The sequence below is a fragment of the Thalassophryne amazonica genome, chromosome 6 (assembly GCF_902500255.1).
Source record: "Thalassophryne amazonica chromosome 6, fThaAma1.1, whole genome shotgun sequence".
Taxonomy (NCBI): domain Eukaryota; kingdom Metazoa; phylum Chordata; class Actinopteri; order Batrachoidiformes; family Batrachoididae; genus Thalassophryne; species Thalassophryne amazonica.
The window spans coordinates 117,400,219-117,425,511 of record NC_047108.1 but is presented as its reverse complement, the minus strand read 5'-3'; the positions used below and the strand labels follow the sequence as shown (position 1 = coordinate 117,425,511).

General features: G+C 42.1%; 1 protein-coding gene across 1 annotated transcript in view; it reads left to right on the top strand.

Annotated features, from left to right (window-relative positions):
* cntn3a.1 (contactin 3a, tandem duplicate 1) overlaps positions 1-25,293 on the top strand; it is a 439,231-nt gene extending 413,938 nt beyond the window's left edge. The window contains exons 17-23 of the mRNA XM_034173228.1: positions 305-375; positions 1,356-1,590; positions 6,511-6,626; positions 6,864-7,050; positions 16,760-16,872; positions 19,113-19,281; positions 25,157-25,293. Of these exons, the coding sequence (XP_034029119.1) occupies positions 305-375; positions 1,356-1,590; positions 6,511-6,626; positions 6,864-7,050; positions 16,760-16,872; positions 19,113-19,281; positions 25,157-25,248 (983 nt within the window). The 3' untranslated portion in view covers positions 25,249-25,293. The remainder of the gene's footprint in view (positions 1-304; positions 376-1,355; positions 1,591-6,510; positions 6,627-6,863; positions 7,051-16,759; positions 16,873-19,112; positions 19,282-25,156) is intronic.

The following is a 25,293-nucleotide window of genomic DNA, read 5'->3' as shown; positions in this document are numbered from 1 at the left end:
TGTATTTCTTAATGCTTGATGCAAATAAAGTCCAAGACATACTCAGTGCCTTGGAAATGTTCATGTCTCCATCTCCTGATTTGTCTGAAGAAAACTGGCTATATAAGCAATCATTTACTTGTGTTCCAACATTATGACATTTAAGTAAGACATTAACAAGTTGATATGTTTTATCTCATTGTGATCAATAAGAAATGTCAGTGTATTTACTTATAGTTACAGATATATGAAAAGCAGATGGTGCGTAGGAGCAAAAAAAAGTTAAGAATCTTGTATTTGTCTTGCGATGTGGTTAATCTCTTAGTTCCCAGAGTAACTCCAGCCAGAGTGAGTGGAGGCGGTGGAGGTCGGTCAGAGCTGGTCATCACTTGGGAGGTAAAGGATCATTGACATGCAATATTACATGTTTAGTGCTGCGTGTCGTTGCACGAATGAAAAAAAAACATTCATTATTTGTTTTATATAATGCCTAAAATAGATCCTTGTCATTTGATATTTTATTAATTTAGAGACAAGAGAAAAGGGACTTCCATTTTGGCATATATTGCCGGTTCTTTGAGGTCAAGAGGTTCCAAACAGTCCAACATGAACTTTAAGTAGCAATCCAATCCAAAATTGTTCTCAGTCAAGTTGCAAAAACAGTCAGATAGCCAATCCAAAATTGTTCAGACAAAAGCATACAGACTGCAAGTGTGCATTTGTCAGTCCAGCAAAAAATCATGACAGAAATTTGTCGAGCTCCTCATCCGACAGTGGTTCTACTTCCGCCAGAGACATCCCAGCAAATACTGTAAATGCCCCCAGATGGCTTACAGCATACCGGGTTTGTTTGTTTGTGTTAGACAAATGAGCACCATCATTCAAATCGTCATCTGTCACCAAAACAAACCCCGGCATATTTGTTTTTAAACCAAGTGCCAACGCCGCGTCAAGGTGGCAAAACGTATGGAATCAAAATTGCACAGTAAATGGAACCCAAAGTACATGGTAAATGAAACCAAAATGGCAAAAGGGATGAATGATCCATATCACATGACTTACAAACCACCAATCAATGACAAGGATCTATTTTGGCGTTATATAAATGACATTGATTGTATTTGCATTTTGTGCAGTATTTGGTGGTTCATTCTGTTTTAGAGTCTGAAATCTGAAGGTGTGAGACCTTTAAACTGCCACGTTTACAATTTTCATTTTGTTTTCCTCAAAGCCACTTCACCAGACATTCATGTCAAGTACCACTCTTAACACTTTAATCTGCGTATTGATACTTTTCTGTAGCTATGAGTGTATTTGATATAAATCATACTCCGCTGTCTTGAGTCATCCTTCTGAGTCACGCTGTTCCTCCGTAGCCCGTTCCTGAGGAGCTGCAGAGCGGTCCAGGCTTTGGTTATGTGGTGGCTTTCCGCCCGCTTGGAGCACAAGGGTGGATGCAGGCTGCCGTCACATCCCCAGATGCCTCTAGATACGTCTTCAAGAATGAAAGCATCCCTCCTTTCTCCCCCTATCAAGTCAAAGTCGGGGTTTACAACAACATGGGAGAAGGCCCATTTAGTCCTGTGTCCACCATCTACTCAGCTGAAGAAGGTGTGTTTAATGTACATGTGGTACATCTGCCACAGAACAGCTCCAGGGCGGCTGTCAGAACATATTAATAGACAATTTATTTGTGACTTTTGCATGCATCAGTCACAGAGAGTCATGTACAGATCATCTTCTTTTGCTAGTTTAGCTTGAAGGTCTTAAGTATAGTTCATGCATTTTTTTTCTTCTCTATGGACAGTATGTAAACACTTGAGCAGTTACATGTCTGACTGTTTGAATGACTTTAAAAAAGTATTCAGGATTCTGCATGTAAAAATTTCTAAAATGATGCCTTCAGACTTACGGTGAAAACTAATCTCCACAGCATGACATAAATAAAATAAAACCACAAAATTTAAAATGATGGGTTCCATATGTAATCGCAGAGTTTAGTGGAACACAAATAGTGCACCACTGTGGATGTGGTGTCCTTGGATGGATATATGAGCATTTCCATGTCCCTGAATATGTCTTGGACTTCATTTATATCAATTATTAAGAAATGCAAGCTGTGTGGTAAATCTGTCTGAAGGAGGCAGTTTCAAAACTGAGTGACCCTGTAAGAATGAGATGAGTGAGGAGAGCCACCAAGACACCCGGACAACCCAGAAGAAATTGTAGGTTTATATGGCTGCAACTGGAGAAATTATGCATGGTACAAGCTCTGCACTATGTGCAGTTTTTTTTTTTAATCTGTTTGTAAAAGTGATGATTTACTTATATTACACTAAAGAGTGCCATTACTCATGCAGCCCATCATTTTGACTGTTATATTTTTATTTAATTCTTCTCATGTTGTTGAGATTATATTTCACTACACTTTATAGATACACAGTACCAGTCAAACATCTGGATACACTTTCTCATTCAACTGAATGGGGAAGTGTATCCTAATTTTTTCACATCCTAAAGTGTGTCTTTATACTCTGTTACATTTATAAATTGAGGAAAATAAGTAATTTACTGGAGCAAGTCAAGTCAGGTGGGAGCTTGTGCTGGTACCACGCGGCGCAGCAGCTCCCACACCAAGGAACTGTCCCAGGTGCTGAATAGCAGCCATCCAGGCAGACAAACAGTCCATGCCCACCTGTCAAAGGTAATCATCTGCCGTGGCCAGGTGAAATGTACGTGTCCCCTTGGTCTTCTCCAGCCACTGGGGTCCTCACCACTGAGACACCTTTATGCCACATGCCCAACGTGTTGTAGGTGACATTCCCTCACATGCAAATGATCCTTTTCATCCGAGTCTCCCAAAGTAAAAAGCTCATTGACACAAGGTCATTCCAGCCTAGCACATGGATTCTCCAAAAACACCTCATACCAAAGATATCCGGTTGTTGTCTTACGTCACTGGTTAGTGTGCAAGTTTCACAGCCACATAGTAAGATGTGAAGCACCAGGACCCTAAAGACTTGGACCTTCATTCTCCTGCAAAGATACTGGCATCACCAAACGCCACTACTGAGCAACCTCATGGCTCTGTAAGCCCTTTCTAGGTATCTCACAATCTCAAAGACTAAGGATCCAGGAACATGAATGTCACAATCGAGACAAGTGGATGTCTCTCCAAGAACCACACTTTCGCCGCATACGGATACACTTCTGATTCCCAAGTCCAGGGAGTCACTGAAAACCTGGATCTTAGTCTTCGTCCAGGACAATCACGAACCCAGACAATCCCAGTTCTTCACTCAGCTTCTGACGTGCTGAGGTCAGCCTGGGAGACTGGTATCATCACTGTGGACTGGAAGAAAGGACTTGTTGGCCTTCTCTGGAAATTAAAGGGTGATATTTTTTATTTTTTATTTAGAACTTATCCTTCATATCATCTGGTCAGTTTCGATGTTGTGCAGAATATGATGGATTTTCATTTTGTGTACATCCTGATGAATGACTATACAGCAAAATATGTTTTATATTGTCTATAGGAATGTGCTCCGACTGAGTATCAGTTATTTATGTTGTGTATATAATCCACAACAAGCACTGTATGGGCTTTAATTTTTCATGTTTAAACTCCTCCTGCTGCAGAGCTGAGTGAACAAACAACCCTCTATTTTACATTCTTCTATTTCAAATAACTGAATGCATTAAAATCTGCTGTGTAGTGTGAATTGGGTTTAAATAAATAGAAGCCAACAGCAGGCTGCTTCACACAAAGGAAGAAGGTGGGTTTATTAGGAAAACTGGCCTCATAAACAAAAAGGTAATTAGTTTTTGTGTTTGTGGAAAAACTGGCCACCAAACCTGAATGTTATCATCTAAACACACATTCATATCTTATTCTTTAGTAGACATGTATTATACATACTGCATGAGTAAAGAAGGCATTTGGTTACAGGAGCAGTGCAAGAAGGTTTTCAGAAAGAAAAAAAAAACCTTTTCTTACAGTACACTTGATCCATGTACATATTCACAAGATATTCAGAAAGAAGATGATCATTTCAAAGAATGGACTCCTATCTCAAACCAAACATCTCACTGCTCTATGGAGCTCCACAGTGGCTAAACATAAAGCGGGAGAAAATCCCAGAGTGGCCATAGACTGGAAAAAATACTGTATCAGTCATGGCCACAGTGTACTCTAGTACACACAACTGTGCCTCATTTTGATGAATTTGTTCACACGTTTTGATAACTTAATTTGCATATTTTCATGCATATAAAAGAATAATTGTTATGAAAGTGTAGTAACACGGACCCACAACAGGGGGCGTAAATGATTGGACAAATGAATGAGCCAAAATACAACACTTTACTGTTGTGAATGTGCACAACAAAATACAGACGAATACGGAATTTATATGTAGTCAATCCACAGAGGTGACGTGTGGACAGGCTCGAGGATAGAAGATGTCTGTCCAGACAGGAACCGAATCCCACACGATTTCCACTGCCACCGAACCCGGAAGATACTGGAGCCGCCAAATCCCGAGTCCCCAGGTGGCCACCGTCTCCGGCTGTCAGATCTGGTACTGCTGGCAGGAAACAGAAACAGTGAGGGGTGGGTGTGTGCACACCCAGTAACAGTCAGCAATCCAGGTGGCAATTACTCCTCCACCTCCGCAATTACGAAACACAGGAACAGCCGGGGGTGACAGCTGTCATTCATCAACTCCTGACAGCTGTCACCATTACCATCTCATCAACCACTCCATAAAGGCCGGACGACATCTCCACCCCGCTGCCGAGATATCACCTACCATTGGAGGAGTACCTGATTACTTGTGTCAGCTGGAGGCTGAGCTGGTCGGTGACGGCAGGGTGACGGGTCGCACCCTTCACGATCAGTGAGACAAGTGTCTATTTCAGGTTCTGTAAAAGAACTGTGTGGGAGGCGGTAGCACCCTCTCGTGCCTGAAGCCCGCACTTCAGGCAGGGCGCCCTCTGGTGGTGGGCCAGCAGTAACTCCTCTTCAGCGGCCCACACAACAATAATAATAATTTGAGTGATGTGTCCTGCAATATCATTTCTTTCTATGTCCGGGGCTCTGTATGCTCCAAAGTCTGTTACTGCAGTCAAGTGTACCATCAAGGTGAAACCAGGGGCCACTTTTCTTGCATGTATCCTCATGCACTTAGGGTAGGGTGATGAAAGTTTATGTATTCAGTGAAACTTCATGATTTTAAACATCATAATGAACAAAGGACAAATGAGATGCTCAATTTAAATTTGTCCTATTAAATATAAGTTGCTATTGGCTGACCTGATGAATAATTCATTGCTATTGATGGCTCACTTGACTGCAGTGGTCTGTGTACACACACAAAGCATGGGAACGAATGTATGAAAGTGTGGGAACAAATTAATCAAAGTGTTGGAATGAATGTTTCTCTGAAGGCTCTCAGTTGTCCAGGTGGTTTCCATAGTAGAGAAGCTTGAATCTTCGACTGGACTGGGTCGCTTGACGCGAGGACATTTCGCTTCTAACCGCCGAAGCTTCCTCAGCTAAATTTCTTGCTCTGGTAGTCTGACTTCTGTCTTGACTCTTGTAGAGAAGAACGAAGTATCAAAAGTCAAGTCAGAAAACATGCTTCAAGCTTCTCTACTATGTTGGAATGAATGTATCAAAATGTGGGAACAGATGACTCAAATTGTGGAAACAAATGCATCAAACAGGGAATGAATGGATCAAAGCATGGGAACAAATGAATGAAAGTGTGGGGACAAGTTAATCAAAGTGCTGGAATGAATGAATCAAATTGTGGGAACAAATGAATGAAAGTGTGGGAACAAACAAATGAAAGTGTTAAAATTAATCTATCAAACTGTGGGAACAAATGAATCAGAGTGGCAATGAATGAATCAAAGCATGGGAGCAAATTAATCACACTGGGAAGGAACTAATCAAACTAGGAATGAATGAATGAAAGTATCAAATCAAAATGTGGGAACAGATGACTCAAATTGTGGGAACAAATGAATTAAAGTGTGGGAACAAATGAATCAAAGTGTAGGAACAAATTAATCAAAAGGATGGGAAGAAATAAATGAAAGCCTTGGAATGAATGAATCAAAGTGTGGGAATGACTGAATCAAAAGGATGGGAAGAAATAAATCACTGTCAGAATGAATTAATCAAAGTGTGGTAACGAATGAATCAAAGAATGAATTAATCAAAGCATGGGAACAAATGAATCAAAAGGGGAACAAATAAAGTGCAAGGACACTATTTGTATCTCATGCTGTCAATATTGCGATTCATGCACATTATAGTCTCAATGCCACCTTGAATGCTCTTATATTTCCATTATTTATAAGTGGCCACTAATTAAAATTGTGGTCTATTTAAAACACAGCTTCAGGTTTCCCGAATCACAGTTTTGTGTGTCAGTTACTTCAGTGGGGAACATTTTGCTCCATATGTGGGTGAAATGCTGCCAAGTCTTCCTCATGATCCGGGATTCCATGTGTGTTTTTCAGAGCCCAGCAGAGCCCCTGGGAGGTTGAGGGCAAGGAGCATATCAGCTTCTGAGGTGGAGGTCACCTGGAAGCCACTAGCTTGGAGCAACAACCGCAGACGCATCCTGGGCTACGAGGTCAAACCAACACACGCTGGCATGACAGAAGCTTAACAAACAGCCGACACTGCCAACAGCTTGCAGCATTTCAGGATATTGTTTCCACTGGTTAACAGCCAGTTAACCAGTGCATAACTACAGTGCATGAAAACAGTGAAGTGCAGCAGGATTCACGTGCACTGTTACAGTTGGAAGGTTTAACAATTAGGCACCTGTGGAGAGAGTGTAACTTGTGTGCCTGTTGTGTGTTATTAGTTGAGGTACTGGGGCGATGGAGGCAAGCAGGACACAGCCAGCGTGATCAGGACGGTGGGAAACAAAACCTCACTGCTCGTAAGGGATCTGGAAGGCAGCAGCACCTACTTCATGTCCTTGCAGGCCTACAACAGTGCCGGAGTGGGACCGCATAGCAACATCGTCAATGTCACCACAAAAAAACCACGTAAGCATTCTACGTCCACGACGACGCGTCTCTGCATCTGCTCGTATAGATTAAGAACAGTTTCCTTTATAGGCGATGTGTCGGTAATAACCTCAAACACCTCCAGGATCCGCTCCAGATTTTGTCAAGTATTTTTGCTAATTTTGTAAAATTATCCCTAACCCTAACATGATGAGATTTCCAAGATTGGTCCAAACCATTATTTACACCAACATGTGGTACACCGACAAGGTATTTGTCATGTTAAAGAAAATGCATATGCTGATAGAAGCTGTTGACATCAGTCTCAGCTGGCATGACCACATACGTACACCAACCAACCACTTCATTAGGTACACCCCGGTAGGATCAAGTCAGATCTCCTTTAGCCTTCGGAACCACCTTACGTCTTCAAGGCATAGCTTCATTAAGATGTGAGGCCATTCTTAAGACATGTTGGTTCATTTTGGTTCATGATGGCAACACCACCAGCAGTCTGGATTGTTGATACAAAGCAGGATGGATCTATGCTTTCATGTTGCTGTTTTGAAACACAAGGTTCGGTCAGATCGGCACACAGAAATGATCACACAGACTGCATTTTGCTAGAATAAAAAGGCGTATATTTATTCCCCACAAAAGCAGTTACATCAAACACAAGTGGTTGCAGCGCATTTTTCTCTCTTACCGTGACGCCTTTAAGGTGGAGAGCCAACACCTTCAGCAGAGTGCGCCTGTCAACCGGCTGGGCGTTCGTACGTTAACCCGCAGCAGACTCTGTTGAAGCATGGTTCTACTCCCTCTTTTCTAGTGTGTCCGCGAAGGGAGGGTGAGTGGCCAACTCAACCTCCCTGGCGCACATAATTTCTTTAATCAACAGGCATCTGAAAGTTATTTCAAAGATATAATAAAAGCAGTTCTTCACTCCCAGTTCAGAATGATCCCAGCATGCTTCACTCCCAGTCGTTAGTGGCTACGAAAACAAAGTCGTGCTATCAGTGTAATAATAACAAGTACATCCAGCTCTTCGCTCCCAGTTCAGACTGACCCCAGAGTGCTAAAACAAAATTAAACAACAAATACATTCTCAGGGTTACGTTAAGACAGGTGCAAAACAGCACAATAACATTTATTATACATTCCACTCTTGGTGTTTTGCACCAGTCAATTTATGTAACCAGCAACAGATTCAGGTAAGGCTGGGCTCCAGCCTATTCCAACGATTATGTCCTGCCATAGCATTTCCCACATTTCTTCTAGTGATTCACAAACAAAATTTTGAGTAATATAGTCGTGATTATACCTGTCCCAAACAATATACTCATATACAAAACCCGATGTTGTGGGGTCTAATGTAACATTATATTGGTTTACTCCAAAAGGATCATGAATTAACAGTGTCAGTTTAGTATCAAAGGTGGCACTAAGGTACTCCTGGCAGTGACAGACATCCCTGAAAAGATATCCCACCAATGATGTGCTGATGCTTGCTGTACTAATTTTGCCACATGTTTTACCCGGTCACTAGCTATCAATGTAGACACCATGAGACTGGAGATGTTGGACGTATGTGACTCTATTAATTGCTGAATTTCCGTAGATTGTTCCAATGCGCATTTGAAACGCTCCAGGGAAAGACTCCATGGGGAATGCAATACATCCCATTGTACCGAAGTCAGCTGACTCGATACAGAATAATTAGTCAAACGATACGTCCGGTTTCCCCAATGCCATAAGTGCACATTGTTCAGGCAGCCAGTAAACGGAACCGAAGGTACTTATGAATTGTTTCTCATTGTTGCAACACACAGAGCATGTGGGCCAATTTGCCACAACATTTCTCTTGGTGTTTCCCTAGTCCAGTCACAAAGTACAACCTCTGAGTCGGTTAGACATGGATTGGCATATCCCGTTTGCAGCACACAGGCACACAGGTGTGTTTTGTCACACATTTTGGTATCAAAAGTCATATTAGTTTTTGGTTCTAACCACTCTCCATCCATATGCAAGAACCAATAGCCATTAGTCGTTATCACAGGTAACACTTGATATTTACAAACAACCTTTGGTTGTGTCACATTGTACTGGGTCCAGTGTCCAGTACATACTGTTTCATTACACTGTGTAAATTCTGGATGTAACTTTAACCATAAGGTATCAGTTATATTCCAAATCCATTTCCAATCATGATAGTTCCCTGTGGTAACTATACGCTGAAATCTTTCTCTTTGAGCTTCAGCATGAAGAGTTTGTATAGCACATGCTGTCCAATTTCCCATATGAGATAAATTTTGGAAGACATTAAATGTTTCATTCCATAATGCCAATTGCCATTTGAAATTCTTTTGCCACAAATTAGTATTTTGTACTTGTCCTACCAATGCTGTGGGCATCCACTCTCCAACCTGATGAACTACTTGGGACGAGTATTTCCCAGTGTTTGATAACATTGTTCTGGTTACCTCATTATCTACTGTATTCGACACCCCCAGGACAGTTCCTGTTCCTCCTAATAGAGTGTCATACCACGCCCTTCGACGTCTTCTGCAAATTGGAATTTTTGGAAAGGTAACTTGCCAATATACCTTCGTTTTTATTGTGGCCTGTGCCAAATGAGTACAAGTATCAATTAAAGGGGCAACCTGGGTTTGTGTTGCCTTAGCCTCTGTTGGTAGTACCCACAGCATGTACAGGAATGATCTCCTCCCTTTAATTTCAGTACTATTACTGATCATTACTTTACTCCATGGTTTAATAGTCCAGGTGGTTCCATTGACATTACTACACGATTTACTTGTCATATTAAAAACACACATGTTCACTCTAGCATTAAGAGTGACATTACATCCCATAGTAAATACTGGTATATGGTGTCTGGCAAAACAGTTCACACATCGCCATAGTTTGCAATTACTGGTGCAGGTGTAATCATCTTGCGTTCTGTTGTTGGCGGAGTTCTTCCATCCTGTTTGGAACAATGATATCTCTTCAAGTTTGTTTCCTTCCGTCATCCCCAGCAGCTGGAGACCATGGCACCACCTACAAGGAGGAGTATGACCCAGCAGCCGACACCTCCAATCCCGGGGCTTCCACTGGTTGCCATGGCGACGTACACCTCCTGTGGTCCTCGATCGCCCGATCAGCAACTCCCACCAGGACATTGAGTCTGATCAACAGAAGAAAGACTATTCATAGAATAACAATGATTAGTCCTCTCTTACATAACACTTTGATATAGGCACATTTACCCATTTTTCTTCACCCTGATAGAGTATACTAACAGTTGCATCATTCCCTTGAGCTATAATTTCTACCGCCTTAGGCGGTCCGTTAGGTTGTTTCACCCAAACTTTGGCACCTGCTTGATCTGAGGAACCAAAACCTTGTGTTCCTCGTGTAGTTATTACTATGGGTTTTGGTATCTCCTGTACCAACCCCATTTCACAGGGTTTAATTATTAATTGAGCAATTTTATCCCCTTTATTCAATATCAGGGGTTGTTCTCCAAATAATCGACAAACCACTCCAATCTCACCTTGATAATCTGCATCTATCACTCCGGCCTGAATAGTCAGCCCTTTAAGTGATAGACCACTGCGTGGCAGGACATGCCCATATGTCCCTTTTGGACACTGTAAACCTAGCCCTGAACGGTTGTCAATGTCCTTAATTCCGCTTGTGGATCAATTTTCCACATTTTGATGCTTTCTGTAGTATGCTCTATCATTTCTCCTGAAATCATTCTTATCAAGGGTGTGGATCCTGACCCTAAAGGTCGATTGTTCAGCTGATCCACAGCAGTGGTCAAATCCTGTTTCCATTGTCGCATAGTGCGATCTTTTGACAGCTTCCGTAGGGTCTCTTTAAGAAGCCCGTTCATTCGCTCTATTAACCCCGCCGCTTGCGGGTAATAGGGAATATGATAAATCCATTCAACATGATGTTCTTTGGCCCACTCTTTCACTTTATTTCCTGTAAAGTGAGTGCCATTATCAGTTTGAATCTGTACTGGCAAACCATAATACTGCTGTATTATTTTTAAACACTTAAGTGTGGCCATTTGATTTGCAAATTTACATGGATGCACTACCAAGACCCCAGAAAATGTATCTACAGCAGTGCATGCATGTCTACATCCCTTAGACATGGGCAGTGGTCCAATAAAATCTAACTGCCAAATTTGACCAGGACTTTTTCCACGATTTAACTGCCCATGCAAATGTTGAGGTACACCCTTCCGGTGGTGTTGACATTGTTCACACTCAGTGATTGCTGTTTTCACATCATCCAATTTTAGATCAATACCTCGATCTCTGGCCCATTTTAGGGTACCTTGAACCCCCCAATGTCCTGCTTTGACATGAGCCCATCTAGCCAATCCTGGGCTGGATTGTCTTAATTCAATCATTACTTTTACTAATTGATCTGCAGCTTTATTATATAAAGCTTCTGAGTCTTGTCCATTAGTGTGTGCATCTACATGCATCACAGTAATAGGAATTGTTTTAGCCTTTTCCCAAATGTCTTCCCACAATTCTCTTCCCCAAACTTCTTTAGAATGTATTTTCCAATTAGTGGCATGCCATGTAGGCATCCAGGTAAGTAGTCCTTGGGTCACTGACCATGAATCTGTATAAATATGGAGGCCCTGTGGTCCTCCCTGCATGACCACCATATGCACGGCCTTCAACTCCGCCCACTGACTGCTTTTTCCTTCTCCTAATTCTTCCAGAGACTGACCTAATTGTGGATTAAAAGCTCCTGCTTTCCATCGCCTTTTTCCTGCTTGATATTGACAGGAACCATCAGTGAACCATGCTCGACTTTTCTCATCATCTGACAAATCATCCCACCTTTTTCCTGCTTTAACAGGAGATTCCTCCAATGGTTGAACTTCAAAAGGTTCCTCATCTTCCTCAGGAGCATCAGCTACTTGTTCATGCAGCAATGACACCCCTTTTTCACCTGGTTTTACACGCTCTGACACATACCATTTCCATTTTATCACACTAGCCTCCTGAGCTGTCCCTATTCGGTGAGTGGTGGGATTACTCATCACCCATGAGAGAATAGGTATCTGTGTCCTCATCATTACTTCATGTCCCACCGTTTGTGATTCAGTTTCAATCAACGCCCAATAGCATGCTAAAAGCTGTTTTTCAAAAGGTGTATAACGCATACCTGCGTCCGGGAGTTTTCTCGACCAGAATCCTAAAGGTTTTCGTATCCTGTTTTGTTTTTGCCATAAGCTCCAATTAGCATAATCATTTAGAGCAGACACTTGAAGTTCTACTGGTCCTGATTGCATTTTTCCTAAGGACACAGCTTGTTGTATGGCTTCCTTTGCCATATCAAATGAGCATTGTTGTTCCTCTCCCCATACAAACTCTTCTTTTTTTCTAGTGCATCGATATAAAGGCTGCAAAATCTGTCCTAAATGTGGAATATGATGTCTCCAAAATCCAAATAAACCAATATATCGTTGTGCATCTGTCTTACTGTGAGGTACTGGAAAGTTAGCTATTTTCTCTTTAGCTTTTTGTGTGATTTCCCTCTCTCCTTTATTCCAAACTATTCCTAAGAATTTCACTGTTTGAGCTGGTCCCTGAATCTTTGCTGGATTAATTTCCCAGCCAAATGATTTCATATGAGTCACTAATTTCGGTAGATATTCCACTACTTCTGCTTCTGTATCTCCTTGAAGCATAATGTCATCAATGTAATGTGAGATCATCATTCTCATTGGAACCTGGAACTGTTCCAAATGCTCCGCCACCACTCTATGACAAATAGTGGGACTGTGTAAATATCCTTGTGGCAATCTTGTGAATGTATATTGCCGTCCTTCCCACGTAAATGCAAACTGTTCCATCCTATCCTCTGGGATTGGTATGGTAAAGAATGCATTAGCCAAATCTATAACAGCATACCACGTACCACTATGATGTTGCACTCGTTCAATTATACTCACAGCATCAGGCACGGCTGAAGTTAATGGAGGCGTGTGTTTATTTAGACCTCTAAAGTCTACAGTCATTCTCCATGTACCATCCGATTTACGGACTGGCCACAATGGATTATTCCATTTTGTTGTCACTGGTTTCAAAACTCCTGCCTCCAAGTAGTCTTTTATGGTTGCAGTAATTTCTGCTTGTCCTCCAGGAATACGATATTGTTTCTGATTAATCACACATGTAGCCTCTGGAATGGGAAAGGTTTCATTTTTACTTTTCCCACCAGAATCATTCTTATGTTTGCTATCCCAAATTGAAATTTAACCTGTTCTAAATGCAAAGTCATTCCAGCTAAAATATCCATGCCAATTATCCATTCATTAATTGGAGTCACTATTACAGTGTACACTTTAATTGGCATATTTCCAATTTTAAGCGGTATCGATATATTTTTTCCATACACCAATTGTCCACCTAATCCAGTTAAAGGAACCACCGGTCCCTTCATTTTCTCTGGATTTCCATGAATCAATGAGGCCTCCGCTCCTGTGTCCACTAAAGCCGAGGTGACTTGAACTGATTTTTTCCAAAATATTTCCAATCACACATGGGGTCTAATATCACTTGTGAACCATTGTTTTAATTCTCGGCGGGCCACAAGAGTTTGACCATCATCCTAATCTTCCTCGCAAGGGTCAAAGCTCCAAGAACGCCTTTCTTTATTTTTCCCCTTCTTTTTGTCTTTCTTTCCTTTCCGGACTGCAGCTATTTGCAGCTGATCATCATCAGAGTCCTCCTCCTCCTCCTCCTGTAGGGGAGGGGCACTAGGTTTCACTCCTTTCTTTTCTCCCTGCACAATTTCTTTCAACAATGAGGCCAATTCAAACATATCAGGGCGCATCCCTGACACACAAGTCACTTTCAATCCTTTTTGTTTACATTTTTCAGCCAAGAAGGAAGTTGGTACACCGTCTATTTCTTCGGCTTGAATTTCCAATTGCTTCACTTGTTGTTCTAATCTTGTCACCTTTTGTGATTTAGCACATTCTGATGAGCGGACTGTATCTAAAGTTAAAACCCGCTCTTTCCAGGCTTCTGCACAAATCCACATCATTTCATGAATACCTCCCAACGGAGCTTTCTCTTTAACCTCCACCCGTTTTAACATTTCACATAAAACTGGCGGAGTCGCGGTGGGAATCGCTCCAGTCCACGGCCCAGGGCGTCCCCCACGTCGCCGTAGAAGCTGGCCTATTTCCTTAAAAGTGATCCCATCCCACCCCGGGACCACTTCTTCCTGCTGAGATGCCACCTCCGCATCTCTCTTTCCCAATCTAAAGCAAGACATTTCTGTGTGTAGTCTGAGCGTAACCGTATCCTGCCGACAACGCCAAAAATGTTTTGAAACACAAGGTTCGGTCAGATCGGCACACAGAAATGATCACACAGACTGCATTTTGCTAGAATAAAAAGGCGTATATTTATTCCCCACAAAAGCAGTTACATCAAACACAAGTGGTTGCAGCGCATTTTTCTCTCTTACCGTGACGCCTTTAAGGTGGAGAGCCAACACCTTCAGCAGAGTGCGCCTGTCAACCGGCTGGGCGTTCGTACGTTAACCCGCAGCAGACTCTGTTGAAGCATGGTTCTACTCCCTCTTTTCTAGTGTGTCCGCGAAGGGAGGGTGAGTGGCCAACTCAACCTCCCTGGCGCACATAATTTCTTTAATCAACAGGCATCTGAAAGTTATTTCAAAGATATAATAAAAGCAGTTCTTCACTCCCAGTTCAGAATGATCCCAGCATGCTTCACTCCCAGTCGTTAGTGGCTACGAAAACAAAGTCGTGCTATCAGTGTAATAATAACAAGTACATCCAGCTCTTCGCTCCCAGTTCAGACTGACCCCAGAGTGCTAAAACAAAATTAAACAACAAATACATTCTCAGGGTTACGTTAAGACAGGTGCAAAACAGCACAATAACATTTATTATACAGTTGCTTCCACCAAATTCTGACCCTATCTGAATGTTGCAGCAGCAATCAAGACTTAACTGAGCAGGCAATGTTTTTCCAGTCATTAGGTTGGGTCCCGGAGGCAAGGGTGGTGGCCAAGTGGTTAATGCGCTTAGTTTCAGTTCAGAAGGCTCCGGGTTCAAATCCCACCCCTGCCACATTTCTCCATGTAATGTGGAGTTGCGTCAGGAAGGGCATCCGGCGTAAAACCTGTGCCAATTCAACATGCAGATCCACCTTGGATTTGCTGTGGCGACCCTGAGTGCAAACAAGGGAGCAGCTGAAGGGACTTACTAGGTTGGGTCCGGGAGCCTGTGCTGGCAATCTGCATCACTGGTTACGCATGTGGTGCCTTGGGTACCAAGTGCCTTGGGTAATAAATGGCAAATGCCCAGGCAAACAACTAGTCCATCCCCACTTCTCAAAAGTTGATCCATCTATCTGCCACCGTCACGTGAAACATGGGCGTCCCCTTGGCCTTTATCCTGCAGAGATAATCGGCATCACCAAACACCTCTGTCTAGCAACCTCACGACTCCATTTGGTCTTCCCAGCTATAGCACAATCTCTAAGGCCAAGAACCCAGATAAATTGCCGAGATAAGGGATTGTCTCCAAACGTTCAACAGTTTTGTTCTCCACAGACACACTTCTGACAGCTGAGTCCACGAAGTCAGTGAAAGCCTGGATCTTAGTCTTTATCCAGTACCATCACAAACCCAAACACAGATTCCTGAGTCAGCTTCTGTTTTTCCATTTTTCAAATGTCCAGTTTTGGTGCGGCCCACTGTAGCTTCAGTTTTCTGTTTTTAGCTAACGGGAAGTGACACTCTGTGTGGGTTTCTGCTGCTGGAGCCCATCTGCTTCAAAGTTCATCATGTTGAGTCTTCAGAGATGCTCTTTTGCATACGTTGGTTATAACCAGTGGCTGTTTGATCCCACTGTTCCATTTTTCTCAACTTGAACCTGACTGACCATTTTTCTCCGTCTTGTTCTATCAACAAGACATAGTCACCCAAAGAGCTACTGCCCAATGAAAGTTTCTCATTTTTTGGACCATTCTCTGCAGAGATAGTTAAGTGTGAAGATCCCAGTAGATCAGCAGTTTGTAAAATACTCAACAATGTGCCACGTTCAAAGTCACTAAAATGAACTTTCTTCTTCATTCTGGTGCTTGTTTTGAACTTCAGCAGCAACTCTTGAGACTCAAATCGGCCCAATTTGAGTCTCATCACAAATTCCAGGAGGTTTTTGTTTTTTAGTATTTTTCATTGACAGATGAGACCATTTTCTCCTTTGATGTGACTCTCGCTGACTTCAGAATTGTCAAAATGGCCAGGTTCTCCTCTAAGATCAGCCAGCTTCAGGCCCACAGTTGTATTCAAACTTCTTTTTCATGGAGAGATGGGACTGTTTTCAGCATTTCGGTCTATAGGTTTGGTAATATAATTCTGAATAATTTCATAATTTTACATTTGAATTCTTCTATTTCAGGTGCTTTACATTCTGCAGTCAGTAAAATGAAAGCTGCCGGTGACGTCTCTCTTCTTCACGCTGTCTTCTCTCATCCTCCCTCACAAACAGAAACTTTTAAGACTTCATTCTCACTCCCACTCATACATTCTCAGATTCACTGTTCACAGCTAAAAGTGGTGCCATGAGCTGATAATGACGAACCTCCTTCAGTCCAAGTCGGTTGTGGGATTTTCTGTTTATTGACTGAATGACGTATTTTGTTGTTGTTGATTTTCTCTCCTCCTGCAGCTCCAAGTCAGGCGCCTGGAAAAATCATGTGGAACACTTCGAATTCTAAGGTCATCCTGAAATGGGACCAAGTGCACGCTTTGGAGAATGAGTCAGAGGTTACAGGATATAAGGTACAATGGGAAGAGATTTCCACTGAACGCTGTAGAGCAGATGACTGAATAGCTTCATAGACTGCAGCCAAACAGAAAATGATCATTTACTTCAGATGAGCTTTGGGTTTTTTGGGGCTGGGGCATATTATGACTAATGCTTACTTGCTGAATATACTGTACTTGATGTGAAGCAAGGATGTGAAATATGTTGATGCAAAGGATCAGGTTTTTGATAAACTGCATTGTGTGACGGATTTAACATGACTGGTGACCCCAATACAGAGAACAACACAGGTACATGAAATCTTTCTTTGTTCATAGTTGTCAGAAAGCCAATAATCAAGGTGCACAGAAAGAACAGTCCACACAAAACCACAGTGTACTTGAGGGAGACAGCAAATGGACTGCATTTATATAGCGCTTTTATTACCAAAGCACTTTACCGTGATGCCTCATATTCACAAAGTACCAGGAACAATTTGGGGATTAAGGACCTTGCCAAAGGGCTCTAAGGGATTTTCTAGTCTGACAGTGGTTTGAACTGAGGATCCGCTGATTACAATCCCACCACTTTAACCACTTGACTATCTCCTCCCAAATAGATAATCCAAGCAAACAGACAAATGTTCTGAATGTATACTGAAGGCAGTTCACATGGCAAAAGTGTCCATGTGTAAGCGAGCAGAGAGGCTAACCAGGAAGCAGTGCTCAGAGTCACATCACATTTAACAAACATGCCAGGCAACAGTGCCCAACGACGGCGGACAAAATCCAGAAAACCTGAGGAGATCACAAGGGTCAGCAACTGGAAATCAAACATGGTTTGATCAGTCAAACAAGATTATAAGGGCACCACTGAAGCTTGATGTTCTGAGGCTGAGGAGACAGTGAGGAGGGTGTAAATACACAAGTGTAATTAGGACAATGGCTGATGAAAGACACAGGAAGAAAGCTACAGAAACCTACACCGAAAGGGAATGTCAAAATAAAACTGGAAGTAAAGTCACAGAAATTTACCAACACTAGATGTGACAAGATAAAACCACAAGAGACAATGATAAAAATGTGAACCATGAGAGTACCTACTCCAAGGGGTATCACCTGACATCCCAGGTATGTCTGGCTGAATGCAGAAGAACTCACTAATGAGGGAGGGATTGAGGATATTAGTGACTGGCTGCCAAGTGTCTTCCTCAGGGTCACAACCCAACCATTCAACAAGGAAGTGCTGACCCAGTTCCCTACGTTGCACACAGCAAGGAGCCACTTGACAGGGCCCTGTCCACAGTCTAGGTGGGAGGGGGAGAAGCATCAAGAAGAGACTGAGAACGAGACTGAACAGGTTTTACCCGTGAAATGTGAAACGCAGGGTGAACACGATAAGATCTGGCAGTGCCAGGCGGACAGCGGAGGGACAGAGAACCTTAGAAATGGGAAGATGGCCAATAAAGTGCGGTGCCAAGTTCTTACACAGAGAAACAAATGAAATACACCAGACACTGCGATAAAAATGTGAAACATGACACAGTCAAGCCAAAAGATGTGAATTGATTAAAATACTGTATGTAAATAATAGAACTTTAATGAATCTTTGAACAAAAATCTAGTAAAATAAACCTTTTGTGTGCATAAAATATTTCTTAGAGCTTTGATTTAAATTTAAAATTAACAAGAACAAAACAAACATATTGCATTCATATTTTTGAGCATTAACCTGTTTCTGCAACATATGACATTTGCTGCATTGAATCTTCATGGCTTTGTATTTTCTCATTTGCAAGTTTATCATGGATTTGTGTAGCTGTAGAAATGTGTGCATGTTTTTCTGATTGTGTTATTTGGCTTATTAGGCTTTGCAGATGTTTGATACATTAATTTTGCAGCATCCTCCTACATGGAGAATGTATCAACTGTGAAATCTGACTCACATGTGTTCATGGCTTGTGATTCTCAATTTGCAAAGTTTCCACATAAAAGGGATTTGCTGAAATCTGGACATTCTGTGTCTTAAAACAAGCAGGTGCATCCACGTACTGAAGTCAAAGTGCAATTTAAAAAATCCGGGCTGACGCGTCTGCACTTGTCTCTTATCACTGCGGCGCTGTCTCATTTGTCATGTACAGATACCACGTTATATCTGGTGCAGCTGTCACAAGGAAACATGAGTTAGAACTCACATTGTGTTACTGCATCAGTGAGAATTTAGTGAAACCGCTCACTCACCGGATGTGAAGTGAAATCATGTCTATTTTTTGTAGGTGATGTACAGACAGGACAAACACAGCCGTCCCAGTGTGGTGGAGACCAACACCACCTCCTTGGAGTTGTCGCTGCCAGTCAACCAGGAGTACGTAATCCAGATTAAGCCTTTCAGTGAGGGAGGGGAAGGCAGCAGCAGCCGCCAGATTACTATCCCGAAGATAGCAGGTGGGTCAGTTCTGAGCCATGAAAGATGCCGCGAAATCTCATGAGATGGGCACTGACCCAAGACATGGACTGAAGTTATTTTTGATATTTTTTATGTAGTATATGCTTGTAATTATTGTAGGCTGTATATATATATTAGGGATGTGAATCGTGCAACAACTCACGATTCAATTCGATTCCTATTCTTGGGGTGACGATTCGATTCAGAATCGATTTTCGATTCAAAGAGCTCTGAGAAATAGTTATACTACTTAAAAAAATGTTTATGTTTAAGAAAATGCAGTTTTACAAGGTTAAACAAGTGATTCTAGATGTAAATGTACTTATCTGCTTTGCTCGTTCGGAGTTGGCTGGCAGTTTAGCTCCCCTCTTTTAGCTCCGGGTGATGGCGTAGCATGTGGGCTTGCGGATTTGAAGTGTTTCCAAAGTACTTGACTTTCATTTTGCAGATTTTGCACACTGCATAAGTCATGTCAAGCTCCTTCTTACACAGCAAATAATAAAATCCAAAATGCACCCAAACATTTGCCTTCAGCACAGACGGCGCTGACTGAATTAGCTCTTCGTCCACCATGCTAAGCTGCAGCTCACAAATGTTTGAAGCACACTGAACCCCCCCCCTCGCGTTGACGCTGTAGTACAGAAGCCGCTGCCTGACATACAATACACGCAGCGAGTAAGCAATACGATGTTTAAAAAATGCTTTTTAAAAATCGATTCTTGGACATTTTGGATCGATTCAGAATCGTAATATATAAGAATCGTGATTCGGACGTGAATCGATTTTTTTCCGACACCCCTAATATATATATCTCAACAGGTTTTCAGAAGGATGGGCTTGAAGATCAAATGGGTTGGTTTCAAATGTAGCCAACCCATAAATGGGTAAAGAGGTGGAGCGTTGGCAAAGCTGGCATGACCTGGGCAGGACGGTTGAAGCCTGAACACACTCCCATTTTGTGAAAACTAGCAGGATAGCCTTGGTCCAACATACATTAATGCAGACTGGATGGTGGTTTTCCAAACTGGTGACTTGAGTGCATATATTTAAAAGTAACTGTGGACTAATAATGGCAATAGCCTCACCAAGCTCTCAATACCTGTTAAATAGTACTAACAGGTTCTAATATACAAATTAAATAATACAAAAAAAAAAACCTCATACAGTGGATGTATTGAAGCACAGTCTTCTCATATCTGGCATTTGTACGATTAATTGCACAGCAAGTGATATTATATCAGATATTTTTATTAAAATGCTCAGAAAGGGCACATTCAAATCCACAGCAGTTAACGCCCACTGCCAGCTGCCTCTGTCACTCAAAGCCACCACGCCCCTAATACTTCATAACAGAATGGGTTAAAATAGGACAGACTGATTAGTTAGTTAGTATAAAAACACCCTCTTTTGACAGTTTCATTAATGGGGAAACTAGCTATCTTATCCAACAGTTCTGTTTTGTTGTTGCTGTTGTTTTTGTACCAGGCTGTAAACATGTTCATTTCTGCTATAAATTTAAGGATTTAAACATGGGGGTCTATATGGAATCAGCCACTTATGAAGGCAGCCCCACGTGGCCATTCAAGGAACTGCAATGTTCTGCACTTCTGCACTGGCTTCATTTTTCAACACCGGATGTTGGCACTTGGTCTGGGCTTGCTGCATTATGGTCACGTGCATGATGTAAATTTGAGGAAGGTGTGGCTAAAAGTTGCATGTATCATGAAAATACCCTGTTTGTCAGCAGGCAGCCGGCGCAGCGCGCCGCCACAGGAAAAACACCTCTGTGTTGATAACCATTTGTAAAAACCAGGCGGCTTTTGATGGCTTTCAGTAGAGTGAGTATCTGAGAAATTGTTTAACAGCTGGACATGTTCCAACTTGTCCTTAAGGCTTCCAACGGAGGTGTTTTTCCTGTGGCGGCGCGCTGCGCCGGCTGCCTGCCGACGCGCCAATCTGTCCGCACGTCTTTCATTACAAAATCTCCTTTAACAGTGGAATGTCCGGATAAACTGCTGATCCCGAGCTCTTCTGAAACTTCTCTGTTCTGTCACGACGTCCTGGGTCAACAGAGGCTTAAATTTGGAGGTTTTCAACTCGAAACAGGCTGATGACGGCGCCTCAGAGCGCTGCGCGACGTCCCGCTCTGTGGGAAGTCCTTAAAGCGACAGTACCACTCCATAATCTTTCATCAGCTGTTAAAATTTTCACCGAAAACCAGCTGAATTTCACGAATGGTGTCCACTTCGATCTGCCTCACAGGTTCTGAAAAATTTTGATAAAGCAAAGCGCCAGTCTCTCAGGAAGTTGTTAGACAAAGGAATTCCGATGAGAGGGCTGGACCACTCCTCACTCAAAGCCTGCCCACAGGCGAATGACGTAACCGACAGGCGTGACAAAACTCACACATGCGCACGAGGGTTCAAGGTTGGCTGATGTAATCGCACGTGATTCAAATCCATATAGTTTTTGAAAAAAATAAAAAGGTACGTTATTTTTCTCGCAGACCTCGTAAGTCATGTGGCTGCTTTGCATGATGGTTACTCACTTCCTTATGATGCATTTTAAACATTTAATCATGCTGTTCCAAAATGACAAGTGTTGAAACAAGCTTTTGCTCTTTGAAACTAACTCTGAATACCATGTTTCCTTATGGTTATGAGTTTCCCAGCAACAAAATGAGCACAATAACTCAACAAGCATTGACAACAGCTGGTTGTTTCAAGTGTTCATGTGGTTTCAGAATTGATTTTTCCCTTTAAATCAAACTATATCAACGTAAACAACATATATCAAAATATATTTCGTGTACTCCGTGACCCTTAATTGGAGTAAGTGAGTATAGAAAAGGGATGGATGGATTTTTTTTCTTGCTTTTCCTCACATATCTCCTTGAAATTCTGTGTTGTGAGCGTCTGCAGCACACTACTGCCATCTACAGGTACATTTGTGTCCCCACACAGCACTCAACACGAGGCAAATTTAGATGCTGCCATTTGATGAATGTTATTGATGTTGTTGATCAAATATTTAGTGACAGGGTGGAGAGAAAACAGCATTTTGGAAATAATTACTGTGAGGTTTGCTTAGTTCAAGAAAAGAGGTTTTTATTTACCTTTTACTTAACTTTTTTTTTTTAATCTGCAGCAGAGACAAAAGAAAAAAAAAAGCAGAAAGTGGATTTTAAAAGCACAGAATAATGTTTTTGTGCTGACTCAATTCTGCTACAGAAGATGGTTTTGGAATAGTGAGTCAAATAGAAAAACATGAATAATAAAAAAAAAAAAAATGAATGAAATTTCATCGTAAAGGCCTAACGTGTTATGACTGCTGGGATACTCAACACGGAGGTGTTTTTCCGCGCCGGCTGCGTCCCGACACGCGGACCCGTCCGCACGTCTTTCATTAAAAAAAATCTCCTTTAACAGTACAATATCCGGATAAAATGCTGAAAACGACTTCTTCTGAAACTTATCTGTTCTCTCACGACGTCCTGGATCAATAGAACCTGAAATGTGGAGGTTTTCTGCTTGAAACAGGCTGACGACGGCGCCAGAGAGCGCTGCGCGACGTCTCGCACCATGGGAAGTCCTTAAAGCGACAGTATCACCTCAAAATCTCTCATCAGCTGTTAAAATTTTCACCGAAAACCAGCTTAATTTTTCGAACCGTGTCCACTTCGATGTGTCTCACAGGTTTAGAAAAAATTTTGATCAAACAAAGCGCCAGTCTCTCAGCAATTTCTCAGACAAAGGAATTCCGACGAGGGGCTGGACGACTCCTCCCACAAGGAGTGCTCACAGGCGAATGACGTCACCGACAGGCGTGGAAAAACTCACGCATGCGCACAAGGGTTCAAGCATGTCTGACGTAAAAACATATGAATGAAATCCATATAGTTTTTGAAAAAATAAAAAGGACCTATACTTTATTGACAGACCTCGTATTTACTTGATTTACTAATTTTGATAATTGAAAATGTGTTTTAATTTGAATTGCTTTTCATAAATGTTTTACAAGCAGCAGGTGTGGCCACCAGGTTTTGGAAATGAAAGAAACTGACAAAAAAAGGGACAAAAGGTCATTTCAACCTACATGAAACTTCAGCCATGCATGCTCTTAATTTACATCATGCATGTGATGATCAGATCATTTTTTTGCAACAAGCCCAGACCAAGTGCCAATGTCTTGTGATGAAAAATGATGCCAACGCAGAATTGCCAAAGCAGTTCCTTGAATGGCCTCTTGAGGCTGCCTCCAAAAGTGACAGCCTCCAAATAGAACCTCATGTTAAAATCTCCAACTTTACAGCCACAAATTAACATATTTACTGGCTGGTACTATACTAGAGTTATGAATATTTAGTGACAGCTATGTGCTGGAGTCAGGTTCCCACTAGCAGAGGCTGCTAGCTGCTGGAGACTCAACCGTGTTGGTCCTTTCTGACCATGTTATTACAAATATCTGAGATAATATGGTTTGCTGTGCAGTTAATTGAACTAACCGACTAACAGACAAGTTGGTGCTACAGTATTTGCACTGCATGAAATTTTAGTATTATTTCTATGTTCACGTTATTAGCAATATTTAGCAGGTATACAAAGCTATACTCATACATACGCCTCACCCAAGTTACGCGTTATGAAAACCACCAGCCAGTCTTCAAACGTATGTGTTACCCAAACACACAAAGTTAACCCGTTAGCCTTAGCTTCATTTATTTGGTAACTGCAAGATGGTCGGTGTGTTTGGGCTTCATTTGTCCTGCTCAGGTGATGGTGTTCTTGCCCACGCACCACATCTTTAACCATTTATGGCTTGGCACAGGAATTAGGCAAAATTGGGCACTGGCAAAATGATGGCATCAAGAGCTTCCCACAAACCCTATGGTGACATCACAGAGGGTTTGTCCAGTGTATAAATGGTCTGTGGTTAACAGATTGCTAAAAAAGTCACATTTCCCACAAACATGGCAATTTCAATTTATTAATTAATGTAGGGCCAACTCAAGACAAAGTCGCCCCAAGGCACTTCACACAATCATGACAACACAAATTAATTTAAAATCAAAAATTAAAGCAAGAAAAGCACAATAAAAAGATAAAACACAGTAGAATAAAAAGAAATTACAAACACAAACAAATTAAATTAATGATAAGACAGTCTAAAAAAGTGGGTCTTCAGTCTTGTAGAGAAGCTTGAATCTTCGACTGGACTGGGTTGCTTGATGCGAGGACGTTTCGCTTCAAATCGCAGAAGCTTCCTCAGCTAAAATTCTTGCTGTGGTGGTCTGACTTCTGTCTTGACTCTTGTAGAGAAGAATAATCAAGAAGTCACAAAAGCTGGAGTTTTAAACCTAACCAGACCCCTCCTACCGAGAGGCAGACTGCTATAGGCTAGTGACTAAACAATAGCTCTGATCACCTATTGTGCTCTAGTTAGCACCCTCTTAATGACAGGGCAGCTGTCCCTCTCCTGATGGCTCCCTTGACGACTCTGCTGATGACGTGAATGACTCATTAACATGAACAAAAGACTGAAACTGCTTTGACCTGAGTACCCCATTGTAAACAGGGGATAAAGCGTGTCTCAGACCCCCTCCCCGGTTAAGGCTGGGTTTCAAATGTTTCACAAAGATGGTCTCCACCATGTCAGACTGCCTGATAACAGCAGGTAGATCATTCCAAAGAGTCGGACCACGGTAGGAGATAGGCACAAGATAAGTGCACAACATACCCAGAAACCCTGCACGGTTAAACACTGTGTAACACTGGTGATGTGCAGTATTGACACTTGTAATAAATGCCTTCTATGCGCTGTTTCAAAGTGCCCGGCAGCTGTTGGGTTTTGATCCATTCCACTTCTGTTTTCCAGGATCTATATCGGTGGGAGCAGCTCCGCAGCAGTCTGCTTGCCCCTTGGTTACCCTCGCTGCCCTGATCCTCACAACCAGGACTTTACTATGACAAACATCTGCTGGACCCAGAACCCACAGCTGCTTATATAGAGGA